The 19,946-nt window shown below is 35.1% G+C and overlaps 2 protein-coding genes across 2 annotated transcripts; both read right to left on the reverse strand.

Annotated features, from left to right (window-relative positions):
- Positions 1 to 700: 700 nt before the first annotated feature.
- zdhhc12a (zinc finger DHHC-type palmitoyltransferase 12a) lies at positions 701 to 5,227 on the reverse strand. The gene is made up of 5 exons (XM_007229126.4): positions 4,822 to 5,227; positions 4,311 to 4,447; positions 3,779 to 3,868; positions 3,285 to 3,451; positions 701 to 2,367 (listed from the first exon to the last, which is right to left on the reverse strand). Exons 1-5 carry the CDS (start codon positions 4,910 to 4,912, stop codon positions 2,052 to 2,054), a joined length of 801 nt encoding a protein of 266 aa, XP_007229188.3. The 5' UTR covers positions 4,913 to 5,227; the 3' UTR covers positions 701 to 2,051.
- Positions 5,228 to 6,408: 1,181 nt separating this feature from the next.
- slc25a25a (solute carrier family 25 member 25a) lies at positions 6,409 to 16,741 on the reverse strand. Its single transcript, XM_022670551.2, has 10 exons — positions 16,482 to 16,741; positions 15,067 to 15,193; positions 14,829 to 14,916; positions 13,828 to 13,939; positions 11,255 to 11,413; positions 10,315 to 10,467; positions 9,409 to 9,516; positions 9,136 to 9,303; positions 8,867 to 9,017; positions 6,409 to 8,107 (listed from the first exon to the last, which is right to left on the reverse strand). Exons 1-10 carry the CDS (start codon positions 16,638 to 16,640, stop codon positions 7,923 to 7,925), a joined length of 1,410 nt encoding a protein of 469 aa, XP_022526272.2. The 5' UTR covers positions 16,641 to 16,741; the 3' UTR covers positions 6,409 to 7,922.
- Positions 16,742 to 19,946: the final 3,205 nt, after the last annotated feature.

Below are 19,946 nucleotides of genomic sequence, written 5' to 3' on the forward strand. Positions count from 1 at the left end.
AAGCTGAACACAAGCCCCGCCCCTTTCCACAGCGACCTACGGAGATCGGCGCTCGCGCTTCGACTCGGCCTTCTGATTGGCGCTGAGCTTGGAGTGGCAGCTTAGGGGAACGCCCACCAAACGGGCGGGATTTCTACCGGACTGGATTTAAATGTCTGGGGTGATAAATATAATATAACTTTTAAATACAATTGAAATAATTTTTAAAAAAGTTATCAATTTAATTTCATTTAATTTATCAGTAAACTAGATAATGTAAACTTAAATATAGATTTTTTTTATTGAAACAGTACCTATGTAGGAACACATAAATAATCATGTAGTAAACTTTTAAAAGTAGACTTGCAAATTCTGAGGCTGGTGATGAACTCTTGCTCATCCTTTCCACAACCAGTACTGATTAGAGCCAGTTTCATCATTATAAAGTTCTTGACATTGTTCGAATTCAATTAACTTTATTTCTTTTTTCTTTCTTTAGTTTTTTTCTTAGTTAAGTAGTTATTGCCATAATGTGGACTAAAACATAACTCAAATATGACCGTTAACTGCATATCAACTCTTCATGATGCTCTCAAACACTTTAAGAAGCAAGAAATTCACTAATTAACTCTTTATGAGTTCAGCACAGCTGTTAACTGAAAGCCTGAATTCCAGGTATATACAAGCATATATACAAGAATAAATAAGCAGGTATACAAAATGATGTAAAAAAGGTTTTATTTGGTTGCCAACATATAACTTAGAGTTAATCTACAAGTATTATTCCTGAGTGATTCATTAGGCACAACACCCTGATAAATACAACTGAAAGCTCAGTATCTTTGCTGAGTGCTTCAGCTGAATGTACTGATTTTACAGAGCACTTAGCATAGAGCACTTAGCACCTTCTTCCAGATGTGCTATAACACTAGCATATGTAAAGTAGAGCATTCCAGACTCTGGAAAATAACCAGATAAAACAGAACCGTACAGCAGGGTGAGAACATTCACCTCTCAGTGTTGGGGTCCTGGGTGCTTGGGTTTTCTCCCACAGTACAAAAAACATGGAGAATAGGTAAATTAAATGTGTGTGAACATCTGTATGACTGTATACACAGATTTAGACTGGCACTCTGTCCTGGGTCAATGCCTTTGTACCTGATGTTAAAGGATTGTAAAGGAGTTTAAAGGATTGTGTGTAGAATGAAGGCCTGTCACGATAACTGTTTTATTTAGTGTAGGAATTATTGCGATAAAGTTTTATCAGAAGGATACAGATGTCTGTGAATCGCTTGATTATACAGTGCAAAAGACTACAGCAGCAGTAAAACTGTACTTTGTGTGTGTGTCTGTGTGAGACTGATTAACCCTTTCAGACCTGAATTAAATTCCAGTGATGGGAAAAAAACATAAAAATGCTGTTTTCTGTCTGTAAGGCACACATAGCATCATTGTCCAATGAATTTTTTTTTTTAGATTATTATATATTTTGAACAGACTAACTGTCCCTTTCCCTTACACTGTGTTTATATTTCTTGATGAATGAACCAATAGAATTTCTCCAAACAATTTTTTCAATTTTTTCTCCCCTCTGAGAAGTTGCTGTTTTGGAGATGTTTGTTTTTTTGTTGGACAGCGATGATATATTAAGTAAAATTATATATGAATTAACTAAAATTTTAAATTTATTTTAAATTTCATAGGAAGCCTGTGTTTAATATGCATTATATTAATAATAATATATTCATGGAAAGCAGGTCTCAATTAGTGTTATGTGCAACAAAACAAGAAAATACATGATGTCTACAATAATGTACACAGGATCTGTAAGAGTTAAAAGAGCAGAGTTATACATAACATTTTCGCTAAAATAGACTTAATAAAAACAATGGTCAATATTGAGGGCGGCAAAAATAATCAACGTTCATTTTTTGTACGATAAGTCGATAATATAATTATCGCAACAGGCCTAGCAGAATGTTATTTGAAAGTGCTTTGGTGACTAGAAAGGCACTTTATAAGTCTCAATCCTACAATTCTGCTATTATTATTAGTATAGTGCAGTACTTGTGTTATACAGCACTATTGCTCCTCCTGGAGTAAACCCTCTCCCACGCAACCGTCCGACACACACAGAAAAAGTCCCACAGGTTGCAGATCAGGCCTCTGTCGAAGGGGTTCTCCTCAGAGTCGCAGGTTTTGAGGTAGGAGATGCGATGGCGAGACATGAACTCCCAGGTTGTGGTGTTAACGGCAGCCAGGTACAGGTGTATACACAGCAGCAGCACCACCACCACAGAGAAAACCCCCGTCACACCAAGAGCCCCCAGCAGGAAGCAGTTCTGAATCAGCCACTCTCGCCAGCTCGACACGAATGTGATTCCAGACCTGAGAGATATATAATATATATAATATAAATATAAATAAAATATAATAAAGTTACAAAAACAAGAGCCTGCTCAGAATCATCGGGTGCAGAGCAGGAACAGTATGTTTTTAATGTGATGTAGGTAATATAGTATTTAAAAAATATCTTCACAAATATCAACACGTAATCTTCAGGTTTTAGAAGAAGTTTAAAACTACATTACCAGTCAAAACCAGTTACCGTTTAATTTTATCATCTTATCAATGATTAATTCTTCTCTTCTCTGCTGAAACTGAGACTCAGTTCTTAATCATGTTAATCTGAGCTAAAGGCTAAAGCTGCTGTTTCCATGTGGGTCAGCCAGATGAGATTCTCTCTATTTATAATATTAATATGTTTCAAACATGTTTTTTATTTAGAAAGTTTTATTCAGGGGACGAAACTGTGGACTGATTTAATAAATGTATTGTAATAATTTTAGTTTTTTGTATACACATTTACTGTTTTTGTTGTGTTATATATCTTTTGTTAAAGTTACCTTTGTTATAATATTTTATATTAATAAGTTAGAGGCTTTATAAAAGGCAAGGCAAGTTTATTTATTTAGCACCTTTCATACACAATGATCATTCAACGTGCTTTACAAATTAGAAAATACAACGGGAAGTCAAATTACAAATACATGTAACAAAGTAAAATGGAAATAAAAGAATGGATTAAGAATAAAGCATGGATAAAACATGATTCAAACATGATTCATATAAGCCTATGTTACCTGTGTTTGTGTCTGTTTTTTTATTGTGTCTTATATTTAAATATAACACATTTAAAACAAATTAAGCCAGACTTTTTAAGGTTACTGTATTAGTATAAATGTGTTTTACAGTCGGCAGTGATTCTTATTAAAAACAATCTATAAAAATACAGATAAACTCACCAGGCAGTTTGCAGTCCCCAAGAAACGGCCAGTAACTGAACACACAGGTACAGCAAAAACCAGCGGTGATTCCTCTCACCCACACAGTTCTCTATCCACGGACAGTGATGATCATACCGTCTCACACACTGCTTACACTCCTTACAGTGTCTCGCCCTCATTGGCTGCTGTTTAAAATAAGGAAACAAATTATTTTAGACGCGTTATTGAAATAAATGCAGAAGTAAAATTAAATGATCTGCTCCATTGTTAAACAGCTTCTCTTCATGTTAAACTAATAACATGAATAATAATAATAAATATTAAATAATTAGAATTAGAAGGTACTGCTTCATTACTCCACATGGTGGAGCTATAATCAAATGCATAGGATTCACCTGCAGAGTAGAATATTGGTAGTTTATCTGGTTGCAGTTATTGCATTAAAATTTATTTCAGTGTTTAACAATAAATGTTAAACGTTTAGCAAGAACTGGATGCTGTTTGAGAATTACCAGTAGAAAACAGTAGCCACAGCGGCGCTGACGCTGAGAAACATCGCTGTTTGGTATCATTTCCTCCAGTTCATCATCCTCTAGACTTGGCTGCAGACAGAAAAAATACAGTACAGAAAATTATAAACCTGTGAATACCGGTCAAAAGTTAGAACACACCTTAAATTCAGTGTTTTTTTTATTATTTTAAAATGTACTGCAATGTAGATTAATTATAAAGTCTTCCAAACTATGAGTAACATATGTAATTATCAATTATCATTTATTTTATTTTATTTTTAAACAAAACAGAATATATTCGCTGTCCAATGAAAAACAAGCATCTCCATTTTTGACGATTTTTAGATTACTACATAATTTGAACACCCAAACTGTCTTTAACTCTAAAATCTTTATGATGATGGAACTGGCTCTCATCAGGACCACCACAGGAAAGGTAAGATTTTCCTCTGTTGCACAGGTTAAATTCAACAGAGTGAACAGCCTCAGAAACCACAATCTGTTAACATGATGCTGCTTTATTCTTATTCACCTGAGTGTCGCTGTCTGAGAGAACGAATCCTGGATCCATGAGAGATACGGTGAAATACATCAAAACTGAGAGAAGAACTACGATGAAGAACAGCACAGGCTGTAGGAGCTCTCCTCTTTCCTCACACTTCCGTAGATCTATAAAAACATATTAAGCTTTAATATTTAACTACAAAGCCCTTTAACTAACTCTGTAATATTTTGAAAAGTCCACTTTGACAGTAAAAAACATTAAATAAACATTATTTTTGGTTGCATTACGTTTTTACATAATTTTTAATTTTTTAATCAATGTTCATTTAAACCTTTTGAATGATTGATATTTTAATTTTTTTAATTCTTAAGTTAAATCCTCTTAAATCTAATTTAAATATTTGACATTTTTCAACTTTGATTCAATGCGTTAGATATAATTATATACCTATAGTATATCTTGTTATTAAATGTTTTTCTTTATTTGTGTCTTTATTTAATTTATTTGAATACATTTACAATGATACAAATCACTCTACCCGTGTTGTGAAGAAAGAGAATCAGTGTTGTCACCCAGGTGAGGATCAGGTGAGTAGTTCTCACTAAACAGCCAGATCTAAACAGCCTCATCTCTACGAATACAGTAGGATTATATAGACTCCACTCCTTATACTAACGTTACCTAAATTAATAACTATATAATATGAATAACGTTAAATATACAGAGCACAGACAGCTTCTCTCTGTCTTTCCTTTCATAAACCGAACCATTTCTCAAACCGAATTTAAACCCGCTGAAATAACTCTAAACTCTCGATTATAAACAGGAGTAAAGCTTTAGGTGAAAAATATTAATAATAAGAATAAGATAAAACAGGAATAAATAGATTAAAGCTCCTCTGTTTGTTTTCAGTCAGTCAGTTGGGAAGACTGTCGATTCCGGGATTGACTTTCATTTCAAAATAAAAGTCCTCAGCCCATATTTATATTCATCACCCCCGTGCTTTATAGAGACTACAGACTTTAACTTCTTTTTTAAATTGGAAAATTTCAAATTTACAAAACTGTGACAGCAATGCATTAATAAATGTATGAAGGACCAGAACTGCTAAAATAAAATAATAATAAAATATATATATATATATATATATATATATTATTTAAATAATGAAAGTGGAAATCAAGAAAGCAAAAATAAATAAGGAGGACATAAATTCGCAGCACATAAATGCAGAATGTAAAGAATACATTATATAAAAATATCTATATGAATAATATTGTTATTTATTTATACATCAAATTAACTAATTAATTTTTCAATATATTCTTTTTCTTTCCACATTTCTGCGCTTATTTAATAACATATTAAACTTTTATTTTGGCAGTTATTGTTCTACTTAATGTTCTACTTAAAATATTACTCAGCAGAATTAATCAAGTAATACAGAAAGAAATTAATAAAGGTTTAAAAAAGGATGAATAAATTAAAAAACAATTTAAAAAACAAACAGAAAAAAATAAAATTAGGATTATATGAATGCAGAAAGGAATATATCTTTTTCTTTTCGCCTTCATTAATTATTTTCTTTTGTTTTATTTTATTTTACTTTAGCAGTTCTGGTTCTTCATTATGCAATAGTCGTGTAATGGATAATAAGTTTAAGCTAGTTTATTAATGGATTAATGTGTTCTTCTTTCTTTTATTAGCATTCTGTTGCTGTCTGTTTTCTTAATGTGTGACTTGTTTATGCAGATTATAAAAAAAGGCTGTAGGAGCTGTAGGTGGCGCTGTGTATTTACACATTCAGTCCAAACAGCACCAATCCAAAATCCACACCTCTTCTTATTCAGTGAGTTTTCTTTCTTTTAGATTTTTTACATTGTAAATTTAATATTGAAAACATTAAAGCTATAAAGAAACATATGCAGAATAGTCACAAAGACCATCAAAAACGTTATAATGAAACTGGCTCTCATATCCATTTATTTACTATGTAGGGAAAAAAATAAATAGTGAATGAGAATATGTGTGTGTGTGTGTGTGTATATATATATATATATATATATATATATATATATATATATATTACATGAATTTCAACATTTTCAAAAAGTACAACAAAAGCTTAAGTTAAAAAATAGACTTTGTTTATTTACTATCCAAGTACAAACAGGTATTCTCACAGAACACAGACATTTAACGTCAACATTCATTCCAACTTTTCTCAGCTTTTCACTTGCTCCTGTTGCCAAAAAAACAAACTAAAGAACATAAAATTAGAAACACTACTAAGACATCAGAACTTCGGACCTTTCTTACAATTTCCCCTCATCTCACACTCAAGAAAAACACTGAATAATAAACAGAACGTGTTATCCGTGTGAATGCTTCCTTCATAAAGAACTTACAGATTCCCCCTCGTTTACACATCTGAGGAGTGAAGATGTCAAACCAACTCAAAACCTGCGAAACCTTCCTACAAACACCTTGCTTTTCTTTCAGACCCAATTATTCACCATCCTATTTAATACTGCTGAACTGTCACGTGTAGATCTTTAACATTAAAGCAAAAATGGTCCCAACATTTAATAATAATGAAAAAAAAAAAAAAAAAAGACACCTAGTAATTTGTGAAATGTGTTCTTTATAATGTAAAGAGCATTCATTCAAAAGTGACGAAAGCAATTAAAGTGCATTAATTTCCCAATCAAACAAAAACACATTTCTTCGCAAGACACAGAGCCAGTGTAAAAAATGGGTGGATTCTTAACAGAAAACATGAGCTTTAGCTTATGCAAAAAAAGCAAAAACTAATGCATAATCAGTACAGCTTTACCCAGGTACCTATACTTATTTATACACTACTGAACTTGATCTAAAATGATAAATCAATGTTAAATCCAGTAAAAGCACCAAAAAGCACCAAAGATCTGGTTCTACGAACATAACTTTATATCACATATTGAAGTAATTAATTAGCAGCATTAGAAATACAGGCAGTATGAACTTAACTGCTAATAATTTAAATAACATTAATAATAATACTAATAATAACAAATCAAAGCATGTGTGTGTGTGTGTTGTCTGTAGTGTTATATAACAAATGCTTTACTGTCCTTGGGACAAAAGAAAAGATGACAGAATAACAGATGGTGTTCACAGGCTTAAACAGCAGTTTTTTGCTTTGAACTGAACAAAAAGGACAACAGCTTTATACTACAGTAGTTTTGTAAAAGTGAATGAAATTCTCCCTTTTTATTCCAGTGATTCCACTGGCAGTTTGCAAGGCACTGTAAAGCACGTAGTTCATTAGGTTAGCCCTGGTCTTGCTCAAAATAACAAAGCAAAGTTTTGGTCCCAGTTTTTACAAAAGACAATATTAAATAACACTTTAAATAATATATGAGAAATGTTCTTTATCTGCTGTAGGTGCGTCACATCCTTCTGTGATCACGCCTTTAACCCCTCTTGTTGCATTCACAGAATGAGAGGGCTTTATCTTCACACCTCAGGTTCACGACCCTGAGATTCTCACCCACCGGCTCCTAGCTTAGCCTCCTCCTCCTCTTCGTGATCTTCCTCCTCTATTCTTCTTTCCTGGGCTTTACTTGTGGGAACTGAAGGTCCTGGTAGCTCAGCTCATCTCGACTGCACACCCAGTGTGGATTTGATGTGCTCGTACACCACGTAGCTAATGCTCACGGCTGGGATCACCTTCATGAAGTTTGGGGTCATGCCCCTGTAGAGTCCTGTAGGACCCTCAGTCTTCATGATCTGTTTGAAGAGGCCGGACATGCTGACCTGTGAAGACCCGTCCACTGTAGCTGCAGAGCAAGAGATTAGATCAGAAATTAAGAGTCAGGTGAAAATAACTTGGTGATATAACAAAACATTCAATAAAAAAATAATAAATAAAAAAAAAACATATATTTCAAGTATACACTACTGCAACAAAATGAAAATTTAATTATATACTTGCATACAATATGATATCTCACACCCCTAACTGAGATATTAAACTATTAAAAAAATAAATGATCAGATTTGTAACAGAAGTCAATAATCCAGAATTATTAGTCATGAGATTACTAATAATAATGCACTCCAAATATCTCCATATATCCAGGATTAAAGTAAAATAAATGATACTGGACAGATATAATCTGCCTCTAGTAGATACTGTATATAATGGGGAATTAGATCAGTTTGGATTTCTTTTTCTTTTTGCTAAAAACAGCAAAAATAAATAAATAAATAAATAAATAAAATGGTAGTACCCTCATGTGATAATAAGGGGTGGCTAATCTTTCATGATATTTAAAAATGGTGGTGATATTATTGCATATAATATGATATATGATTTGGCACATACATAGGGTCAATGCTAAGTAATGAATAATTAAGTGAAGAATTAAAAGAAAGTGTAGATAAATTGGGGATCTCTCAAATACACAATTTACTATATAATACAATATAATACAAGTATTGAAGAGTGGGAGTGGGCATGTATAGACCTGAACAAACCAAACAAACAATCCAAATGAACTAATTATAATTAAAATAAAATAATAAAATAAAAGTACCTTGTGCCTGCATGCGGGTGCGGACTAGAGCGAGGGGGTAGCTGGCGAGCTGACCACACGTGCTGGAGATGGTGCCACAGGCCAGCAGGACAAAAACACCAGGATTAGTGCTGTCTGTACCATACTGCTGCAGCCACGTGTTCTTCAGAGTCTGCAGCAAAACACAAGAAGAATTCAGATTAGAGTTCAGTTACAGAGAGAGAAAATCTGAATTCAATAAAAAGGAAAAAAAGGAAAGTGTCGATTTTTCACATTTGTCCACAACTTGCCTCATAAACGGCCAGATCGATGCCAGCGTACGGGACGATACCCAGCATGTTTGGTACGTAGCCTTTATAAAACGCCGTCATGCCCTCTCTTTTCAGGATCTGCTTGGCGCAGTCGGAGATGCCGGTGTACTGCCCAGTCTTCCTCAACGCCAGCCGAGTTTTCAGAACCTTAAGTATAAAAAAAAATCATAAAAATGTCAGAATCCAGAGTAAAGTTATAATTCTACAGGACTGTAGGATGTGCAGTAGAGAGGATGACGGGCAGCAGCTCACCTCCATGGGGTAGATGGTGCTCTGGGCGATGACTCCTGCCAGAGAGCCCGCCACAAAACGCTCCGTGATCCTCAGGGTCTCATTTTCACTTCCCATCAGACGTTTGATCTACCAAAGAAAAACACACAAAAGCCTGTGTTAGAGCAGCTTTAACAGGGAAGAGTTTTAATTTGGAAATGCTAACTGCCAACACAGTTAGTTCCAATCCTGCAATGTGATTGGCTAAGAGGCATTTTATATGAGTGCCGTTATCAGACGGTAATGGCACTGTAACTGTAACCAAGCTCTCCATGTATTACTGTATTACTCTGCCACATACAGGTAACCTATAGCAACAATGCAGCGCTTACAAACCAAACAGCACAGCTACAAACAGAGCAGCAACAGAACTTTTTTAACTGGTGGAGTTTTTACTACCAAACAGATCCTATTTTCTCCTCCTCTTTAACTCTTCTTTCAATCTTTCAATAAACAGAGATAATGGAACTGTGGTATAATTAAGCAAATAACACACTCAAGGTTTGTGCTATAACATGCAATATTGGCACAATATACTGTATTACATGTTATAGCACTTCCTCTTGGGTATTATTGCTGAAGTACGTTACATATCTTATTTCATTGTATCATATTGTATGGTACTGCACTGCCCTGTCTGTTAAATGTTCTTGTCTGTTGTATTTATTGCATTGATTGCAGTGTTAATAGTTCTGTGTTGCACTTGCATTACACTTTTGCACGTTATGTTCTCTATATTGTATTTTATTGTAGCTCTATGTTGTTCAGTGGCTTCAGAGGATCGTAATTTCATTTCACTGTGTACCTGTCCTCAGATTTATGACAATAAAAGCATCTTGATTTGAAATGTAGTCCTGTATGATGGGATTTATGGGAATTTTGAAGTACCTGTTCATAAGCCATAAACTTCAGCGCAGATTCCGGGGCGATCTTGATGACGTTGATGCCGTTTCCTCTCCACAGAGACCTCAGACCTCCCTCCTTTATCATCTGGGTGAGTCCGCTCATGAGGCACATGTTGCTGGAGCGCGAACCGTGCACCTGAACAGAGGAATTAAAAGAGGAGAGAAATGTTTTAATTCTTTAAAAAGAACAACAGGATGAGTGAGTGTCAGTGTTTATGTGAAGGTGTTGATTTGATTAATTCAGACACTGTGTTCTATTAAACGTTCCTTTAGGTTAATCCAGTTTTAACCGGATTACCCCACATTAATATTTAGCAAGAGGGAACAAAGTCAAACTGTGTTTCTTTCGTAAAAAAGTGCACAGCGATAAAATGGGTGAAAGTTTAGAGTCCAACTCACTCAGTGAGCAGACTGCCCTGACCACACAGCTCTGACGTAAACCTCCCTCACACAAACTTATCAGCTGTTCAATCAGTCCCAAAGTCCTAGCAGAACCAGCCAATCAGAGCATAGCAGGGAGGGTGTGAGAGCTGCGCACTGCTGTGATTGGCTGAGGGATGAACAGATATCTAAAATATCTCGCAAGGCTCTTTCTTCTGGCACACACCCCGTTATGTACAGATTAAACAGTTTATGGGTCTTGTGTAATGTTCACTTAATCTCACCACAGGTGAATCATCAGTCCCACTTCCCTGAACTCACCAACTCATCATAGAATCAACCCACTTTTTCCACAATGGTCTCAACATAAAAAAGTAATCACTTAAAAATGATGAGTTTCTGAACTGCTTGAATTTTTACACCAGGAGTAAAGCAGCATAAAGTTATCCAAAAGCAGTGTGTAAGACTGGTGGAGGAGAACATGATGCCAAGATGCATAAAAAAAAAAAAAAAAAAAAAATCTGTGCATAGGTGATCCTCACCTGCATGAGCACTTTGAGTCGGTCCAGTGGAGCAGTGCAGGTCCGGGACACAGCTCCAGCACCTCCACCTGCCACCAAGTGTCTCCACCACATACCAGTCAGGCGTTCCTCTGTAGTGAACTCATCTGGCACCATCAGGTTCTCCCCCACATCAAAGATCTTTAAAATAAAGAAGAAATATTGCAATTTAAATTAAATACATTTTTTTTACTGTTTACCCTTGTGAAAAGGAAGTATAATTAGGAGCATTAAACATATGTTAAAATAAGGTAAAATATACTAAATGAAGTTCAACATGCTTTAAAATAAATGTTGTGTTGATACAAAAAAATATATATATGTAGTGGCATTAAATACTGCTAAAAGGGCATTTTAGTGTAATTAATTAATTTTCCAGTAGCATTAAGGTGAACACAATATGTGCATCAATAAGCAAAGTAGTAAATTTACAATATAATATAAGTGTATTAAAAATGATGGTGCAATGAACTTCTATGCAACTGCTGGAAGTGCGTCAGAGTGGGTTCTGTTTGCGCGACCCGACCAAAGTAACCTTTTACGATCAGCGAGATCACACTGGAATATCAGAGCTCCAGAGCTTTTCTGGGTCACAGTGGGACTGTTTGTTCTTGATCTGGACTCTGTAACAGACTGCAATACCGTGCAACACCTTTATAAAGCTTGTACTGTACTTTTGTACTTTAAGTTCACAGTTCAGAGATGCAATAAAAGGCAAATTGCATAAGAAATCATTCAGATATTAACTCTAATTTACTTATTTCAGCTTAAGCAATACATTTTCAATGGCCTTCGCTGCTTTCAGTGTAGGGCTGCAACGATTAGTCGATATAATCGCCAATGTTGATTATTTAAATTTGTTGACTACAAATTTAATTGTTGATTAATTGTTTATTTGTAACAGTACTGAATTACACAAAGTGCAATGGGAGATGTACTCTCCATGTTTAAACTAAAATCTAGTCATCTAAATGCCTTTTAAATCTCATGTTTAGCTGTTTTTATTGTTTTTAGAGAAGAAGTTTTAGCAGAAATAATCTTTGACTAATCGATTAATCGAAAAAATAATAATCAGATTAGTCGACTAGCAAATTAATCATTAGTTGCAGCTCTATTTCAGTTCACCCAGTGGTGTCAGGAAGTTGTCTGTTCACTGATCTGAGCTGCAGCTTCTCTATAGGTATTAACAGAGTACCGTCAAAGCTTGTACTCTACTCTACTCTGTACTATAAGTTTAGAGTGAATAGTTGTAATAAAAGGCAAATTGCATAAAAAAAAATCAGACAGGCATGAAATCTAATTTACTTAAAAAAAAATAAATAAATAAAAATAATATCCTGTACATCACTGAGAATAAATTTATATTAGCAAACCTTTGCCAATAATCCACCATTGTTATTAGAAAAATCAAACATTTAAGCCAATTTACTCGAAAATGAACATTAAATACATTAAAATAGGAGGCGATTTTGCAGACCACTTTTATAACACTAGAATAATCTGGGGTTACGCCCCGTGGGGGTGGAATATAATACAGAGGGAAGGAGGCCCCGTCAGATCTGCTTGTTATTCGCGTTTGGCAGAGCAGCTCTGAGACTGGAAATGTATTAATAGCAGAATGTCCCTGAGCGTCAGGCTTTATGTAAGTTGGCAGAACAGACTCTCAGACCATCGAGGATTAAGTATCTGTTATTCTACACCTTTTAAACTGGACGCTGTCCTAGATCAGGGTGTCCCATGGGATCGTAGAACATGTTATATTTAGATGATGTTATAGCTTTAAACCTGTTAAACCAGACTCTCAAACTGTTAAACTGTGTGTTTTTTTACTTAGTTTAACAACAGCAAACTAGTAATATTAATTAGTTACAGAACCGTTTGTACAGGGATGATATGCATGAATGCAAATGCATGTAAATCTCAATGATTACAGACTTTTACAGATTTAACTAGCTGTTCTTTTTTCTATCAGACACTTAAACATTTAAGAATCTGCTTATTACCCTTGTAATAGAAAAGTGCATTTAAGTATGTATTACTTTTAAAAGTACATACTTTTAGCATTAAAATGAATATGTACTTAAATACATACTAAAAGGTACTGTATGTATTTTGGAACAACTCATGACAACTTAAGTATATTTAAAGTGTAATTAAGCTATATTTAAATACAACATAAAAGCAAAAGGTTGAGTCATTTTTTCACGTATAACTTCTGTGAAAGTAGATTTAAGTATGTGTTTTTTTTCTCAACATAATTTTTATTACACTTGAAGTATATTGTACATTTGTAAAACTTTGCATATTGATGATCACAAACCATCAAACCAAACTGAACTGCTTGAATTTTTGCAGCATAAAGTTATCCAAAAGCAGTGTGTAAGACTGGTGGAGGAGAACATACATGAAAACCAAGATGCATAAAAACTGATTAAAACCAGGGTTATTCCACCAAATTTTGATTTCTGAACTCTTAAAACGTACTTTTAATGCTCTTAAGTATACTTCTTTTTACACAAATGGTACTACTAAACGCATAAAGCGTGATCCCATACCGTGGAGTGCTTCCAGTAGAGGATGATCTCTGGAATGTTGTCTGTCGGCTGCTGTGAGGGATAGTTCCTCCATTCGTTCCAGTCGATGGTCATCGTTCCATTCTTGTCCATGCTGTGTGGACAAAGAGAGATGATTTAAGAATTACAGTCTTAAACGTTACAGTCATCCAGTCATCGAATACACTGTTTTATTTTGTTAAGAGAAAGCTTTTATAATCTTAAGGGAATATAGATGTTTGTAAAACCTAAATTTCGAACTGGTTTGAAGGAGCGGTGTACTTTAAATCAAGAAATAAGATTATGGAATATATATATATATATATATATATATATAGAGAGAGAGAGAAAGCAATTTGATGCTTTTGATCATTTTTGTTTTTGTTAGTTTAGTTTTTTAGAAAATTACTTTTGTTCTAAATTACTTTTGTGATAAAAGGGGCAGATATAAGATTTTTTTCTTCTTTCTGCTGCCTTTCATTTTATTTGTGATTTGTATTGTATTGATTTTTTCCTTCTGTATATAAAATGTATTTTGTTTAAAATGAAACAAATAAATCTTCTAAATAAATGAATAAATAAAAGAATCAGAGACCTCTGATAAACACGTACACATAAGAAAGAGCACGCTGGCTAACTAATGTCCCATCACTTCCTAAAAGCTTTTAAGGAAGTGAGTCATTTTATGTGTTTATACTTTTGATAGGACAAAGCTCTGCAGCAGATCTGGTTAATCAGGGGTCAGTGAATGCTTACACATAAGCAAATAATACGTGGCTACTAAACATGTCCGGGAACAATAAACAAACAACCAGGATCACAAAACTCAGACAGTTCAAGCCTGTAGCAGACTTGGCACAACCTTTAAGATTAGAATTAGAACACGTAAAGGACCAAGGTCGCATTTAACTCAGTTATCTAGGCCAGGGCTCCTGCTGGAGCTCCACGTTCTCCTCAATACCAGGAAAACTCTAAGCAGGTTTCACACAAATCAAAGAACTCACCTTTTAAGAACACTTTCAGCCTGCTGAAGAGAGATATGAACACCAAGCTCCCGCAGGGACTCCACAATCTCACACGCACTAGCTTTACCTGAACACACATCAAATAAGAGGGAAGATACACAAGAAAATACAAGATATTAATACTAGTAGTATATTCATTCTATACTGAGAAGAGTATAGAAAGATTGACATGTATTTGTATGTTTGTTTGTATCTTCAAACCAGAGTTAAGTCATACCTGCATTTTTCTTATCCAGGCTTTTAAAGACCAGCTTCAGGTCTTTTTCATGGTCCTGCAAATAGTGAACAAACTCCTCAAAGTCCAGCTGTCCATTCTTGTCTTGTTCTTCTGTTTTTAGAATCTTCTGTTGAAAGACATCATAAGACACAGATTGTCAGATTTATATACACAGCATGTGACATTTTCAACTAGCTATACATGTTGAGGCCCTGGAGAAAAATGGATGGGTGCACCATTACAATTCACGTCCCTGACTCTCTCACCATACTCTAAGCTTTCCGAGACATATTAGTCCAGCTAATTAGCAATGAAAGCATACGTGTTTTGTTTTAAATCACTTTTCAATTTTATCTACTGATTTTAAGCATGTTTAGTAGGGATGCACAATGATATTGGAATTGTTTGGCCAATATTTCAAACAGATATTTGCCGAATTCACTCTTGTAAACCAGAAAAGAACCAAGCGACGCTGGCCACACTAGTCATCATACTAACATACTAATACTAAATAATTCAATAAGTTACTCTTCATAGATTGGATGCCTTTGGCTCAAGGCACAGTTCAGTTCCTTTAAACTTTAAACTGCACATTAATCGAGGGCTGCAACGTGTCCAAACGTCACAAGTTTCACAGTTTCTCAGAGTTAAGAGAAGGTTTTCTTATCAGTTAAAACACATGTACACATTCCCACAGCAGAAAAGGACAGATACGAGAAAGAGTGAGACAGAGAGAGACAGAGGGGGTTAGTTCAGTAATTAACACACAAAACCACTGTACTGTACTATACTGTACACCAGTTTCTAATACAGACAATCCTATAGTTCATATAGCTTCAATATAACATACACACAATATCCGGTCATTTACAATGATAATTAGTGTCTAACCTTAATGAACTGTTTATGTATATTTGAAGTGTTTATGTATGCATTGACTTTAACTGATTAAATAAAGAAGTAAATAATTAATGCTTTGGCAACACTGTAATTTACTATAGCAATGCCAATAAAGCTTAGATAGATAGACAGATAGACAGAGAGAGAGAGACAGAGGAGAGAAACAGAAAAAGACAGAAAGAGAGAAAAAAAGACAGGAGAGAGATAGAAATTAAAGAGATATAAAGGGTGTATTTCACTGTATTTCACCGAAACCGCTTTACAGGATGCGACAGTCCATATTTGGACATTATGCGCCGCGGATCGCAGGAAGCAGCGCAACATTTACAGGAAACTCTCACAGCACATGATAAAAAAAGAGAAATGTGCCCTTCCATAGAGTTTCACAGGGTCATAAACTTTATTCTACTTTTTAAACTAATCATAAACCATAAAAACAGTAGAAACACACCTTTAAACACATCAACTCCTCCTTATAATATTAATAACACTAATATTTAATGTAAGTCTCGTACCTTCCTCCACTTGCGGTAGGTGCTGAACTCCTGGGAGGGCAGCAGGACGCTGAGTTTGAACAGGGACTTCAGCTCGGAGGGTAATCCGTCCGACTCGAAATACTCCACCTCCACCGGGTCCGAGTTCGGTACCGGCACGTACAGACACAGACACAGCATCTCCTCACAGAGAAATAAAACGCTTAATAATAATAATAAATAAGAATAAATAAATAAGTGAGGATGAGCTGCTCGCCTCGCGGCGGTAAAAGCGCTGAAACGCCGGTAAGGAAGTGACTCAACCCTAAAAAGACCCAGGCCACGCCCACATTACGCATATTCGAAATATGGCGAGCTGATTGGTCGCTCGAGGTCACTGCGTCCGTCATGGATCAGCACCGCCCAATCAGAGATCAGAGAGACGGTCCGCTCTGTTCCATTGAAAGAAGAGCCGGCCCGGCATGCGCGAGCTGTGCGTAAGCGCGCGTGCTGTCCCCGCCCCTCCCCCCGGTCCCTGCCCGTATAGTACAGTGACCGCGTGACCGGGCTATCCCACAACCCCCAGCCTTTAATAAGCTCCACACAGACAGGTATAAAATACTAGATAAAAAAGTGAAATAAGTAGAAGTTAAAATGTTTTTTAACCCTTTAACAGGTCATTACAGGATTAACAGGATATTACATGCCTACATTTTGAGGATTTTTATTTAAATATTATATAAACAGGTGTCATGTTTAATAAGAAACATTACTGAAAATACTAATTATTATTCTAACAGGAAATATTTATAAAAAAATATTGTAAATAATAATAGAAATAATATATATAAAGAATGCAAATCATACTGTGTGCTTTCCTAAATTTGCTCATCATTCCCTTTAAGAGTCAGGTGTGATCTGACTTTGGTGGATTGTTATTTTAAGGATGCAGAACTTCTGAGCTTATCAGTAGTTCTGTAACATACATCTAGGTTATAATTTATTCATTGGTAAAAATAGCAAATTTATAAAAACGTAAGTAAAATAAGGTTTTTATATATGATAATATAAGATAATAATTTATTTTACTCCAATGTTGGACGAACATTATTAGTCCTATGGCATGTTGGATTTTTGATATAAAATAGAGAAAAATATATATATTTTTATATTGCAACACATAGGACAACAAAATATTGCAATATATATTTTTGTCAATGTTGCTTAACTGTAACGTGTAAAGCATGATAATGTAATTAAATTCCATACTGTTAAAGAACTTTACAGTGAAACATGTTCAGGCGTGCAGAGATCTAATGATACATCTAATGTCTTAGTCTGAGCATATGATTGATACCTGAGCTCGCGGGTCTCCTAAAGCTAAATATATCCAAAACACACAGTTATGCTAACGACCACATGACTGTAATGAGCTGGAGCTGGAGGTTTGGCAAGTCAGTTGGTTGCTCCTGTTACATCAGGCAGATCCATGTGGTTCAGGAGCCTGAGGTAGATTAACTAAAGGGCTCGGCTCACTAAATACACTTCTAGTCTGCTTACACTAAAACTCATGATTTTAACATGGAAAATTACAACATTTCTTGCACCCTCAACTTAATATGTGGTTGCACACCATTTGGAATAAATAACTAAAAAGATCAATCACTTCCTATAACTATCAGTAAGCTTCTTAAAGCTCTCTACTGTAATTCTGGACCACTCTCCTCCTGCAAACATGCTGCAGGTCTCTCATATTAAAGTACGTCTTCTCCCAACAGCAATTTTAAGATCTCTCCACAGGAGTTTAATAGGATTTAGATCCAGAACTCTCCAGTGCTTTGTTTCCATCAGTCTCTGTGTGCTTTTTGAACTATGTTTGGGGTCATTGTCTTGTTGGAAGACCTAGAGCTAGATCACAAACCCAGCTTTCTGATACCTGGATCTTACATTGCGACCCAAAATCCCATTCTTCTTCAGTAATTGAATGATGGTTTGCACATTCAATTTTACATTAATTACATTACAATTTTTATACTACAATTTCAGATTTCAGGGTTGCCAATATTTTCAGCCATGACTGCATACTGTATCATATCACACAAAATAAAATGATCAGGTCTGGTCAAATTGAATTATGGTACATTTTTTTTCTCAGTATTGTTTAATACTATTGTGATTATTAGCAGCATATCGACAACAGTAATTTAACAGTTAAATAACAGCATTGCGTATGTAGGGTACAATTATGGGTGAAAGATGTTTACCTTAAAGATGTTTACCAAATGTTTGAGGAGATAAAGATGGAGAGAGAGGGACAGTGCTGAATGAGTTGTTGCTGTGTTGATTAATCATTAAACGCATTATGTGAAGGAGAAGAGACGTAAACAGTGCTTTTTCAGCATGTTCTTCATTCTGAATGTATAGATCCGCTGTTTTTGAGATACGTGTTTAACTCACAGCACTCCCACCCTCAGGTCATGTTCCAGGATCACCTGCATCACTGACTGGGGGATTTGTTTTGATCCAGACTGAATTACGTCGGAGAGCTGGAGCTCTGATAACCTTCACCAGGGGTCACTCTGGCTGTGAGTTACAGGATGTGTTGTATCTCGTATCTCTCTGTTTTACAGCGAGGAAAGTGTTGTTAACAATGGGTTTCTAATACCTGGAACACTAAGAACTAGAATAGGTTCAATATAACCTTTCCTGTGTGCTCCAGGACCAAAACAACACTCCTGAAGTGTATTACGTAATCACGAAGAGTCTGTGGAGGAACACTGTGCACTGTTCCTGTACTCACTTTTATCCCATGAAAAACTCCCTTAATTTAGATGCAACTTTATTAATTAAAGGCTGTATCATTGTAAAAGCCCATGTGAAGTGTTGTATAAATTTCATTTAAATAGACTGAGGTTTGACACTATTATTTCTGGATGGTGTTCTTTTGCACAATCCAGCTTTAACCTATTAAATGATGATTCCTGGAAGTGTTGTTGAGCACATGCAGCGATTTCCGGTACAGAATCAATACAGTCACCTGAGGGCCTGAAGATCACCAGCATCCTATAATGCTGTTCCCTTACACACAGCTATTTCTCCAGATTCTCTAAATCTGAACCATTTTTTAACACTTGATATGTGTGTATATTCAGTGGTATGAAAATGTTTGGGCACCCCTGATATTTTTCATGATTTTTCTTTATAAATCATTGGTTGTTGGGATCAGTGATATAATTTCATATAATTATGTGATTTCAGTTAAATATATAATATATCAGATGAACACAGTGATATTTGAGAAGTGAAATAAAGTTTATAGGATTTACAGAAAGTGTGCAATAATTCTTTACACTAAATTAGGCAGGTGCATAAATTTGAATTTGAATAAATTTAGCTCTAATTATTGGAAAATAAAATTTGTTTGGTAAGCTCATGTTGACCTTTGGCCTACATTCACACAGGCGAATCCTGAGAATTATTAGAAAGCATTAAGGAGCTGATTGCAGG

The sequence above is a fragment of the Astyanax mexicanus genome, chromosome 12 (assembly GCF_023375975.1).
Source record: "Astyanax mexicanus isolate ESR-SI-001 chromosome 12, AstMex3_surface, whole genome shotgun sequence".
Lineage (NCBI taxonomy): Eukaryota > Metazoa > Chordata > Actinopteri > Characiformes > Acestrorhamphidae > Astyanax > Astyanax mexicanus.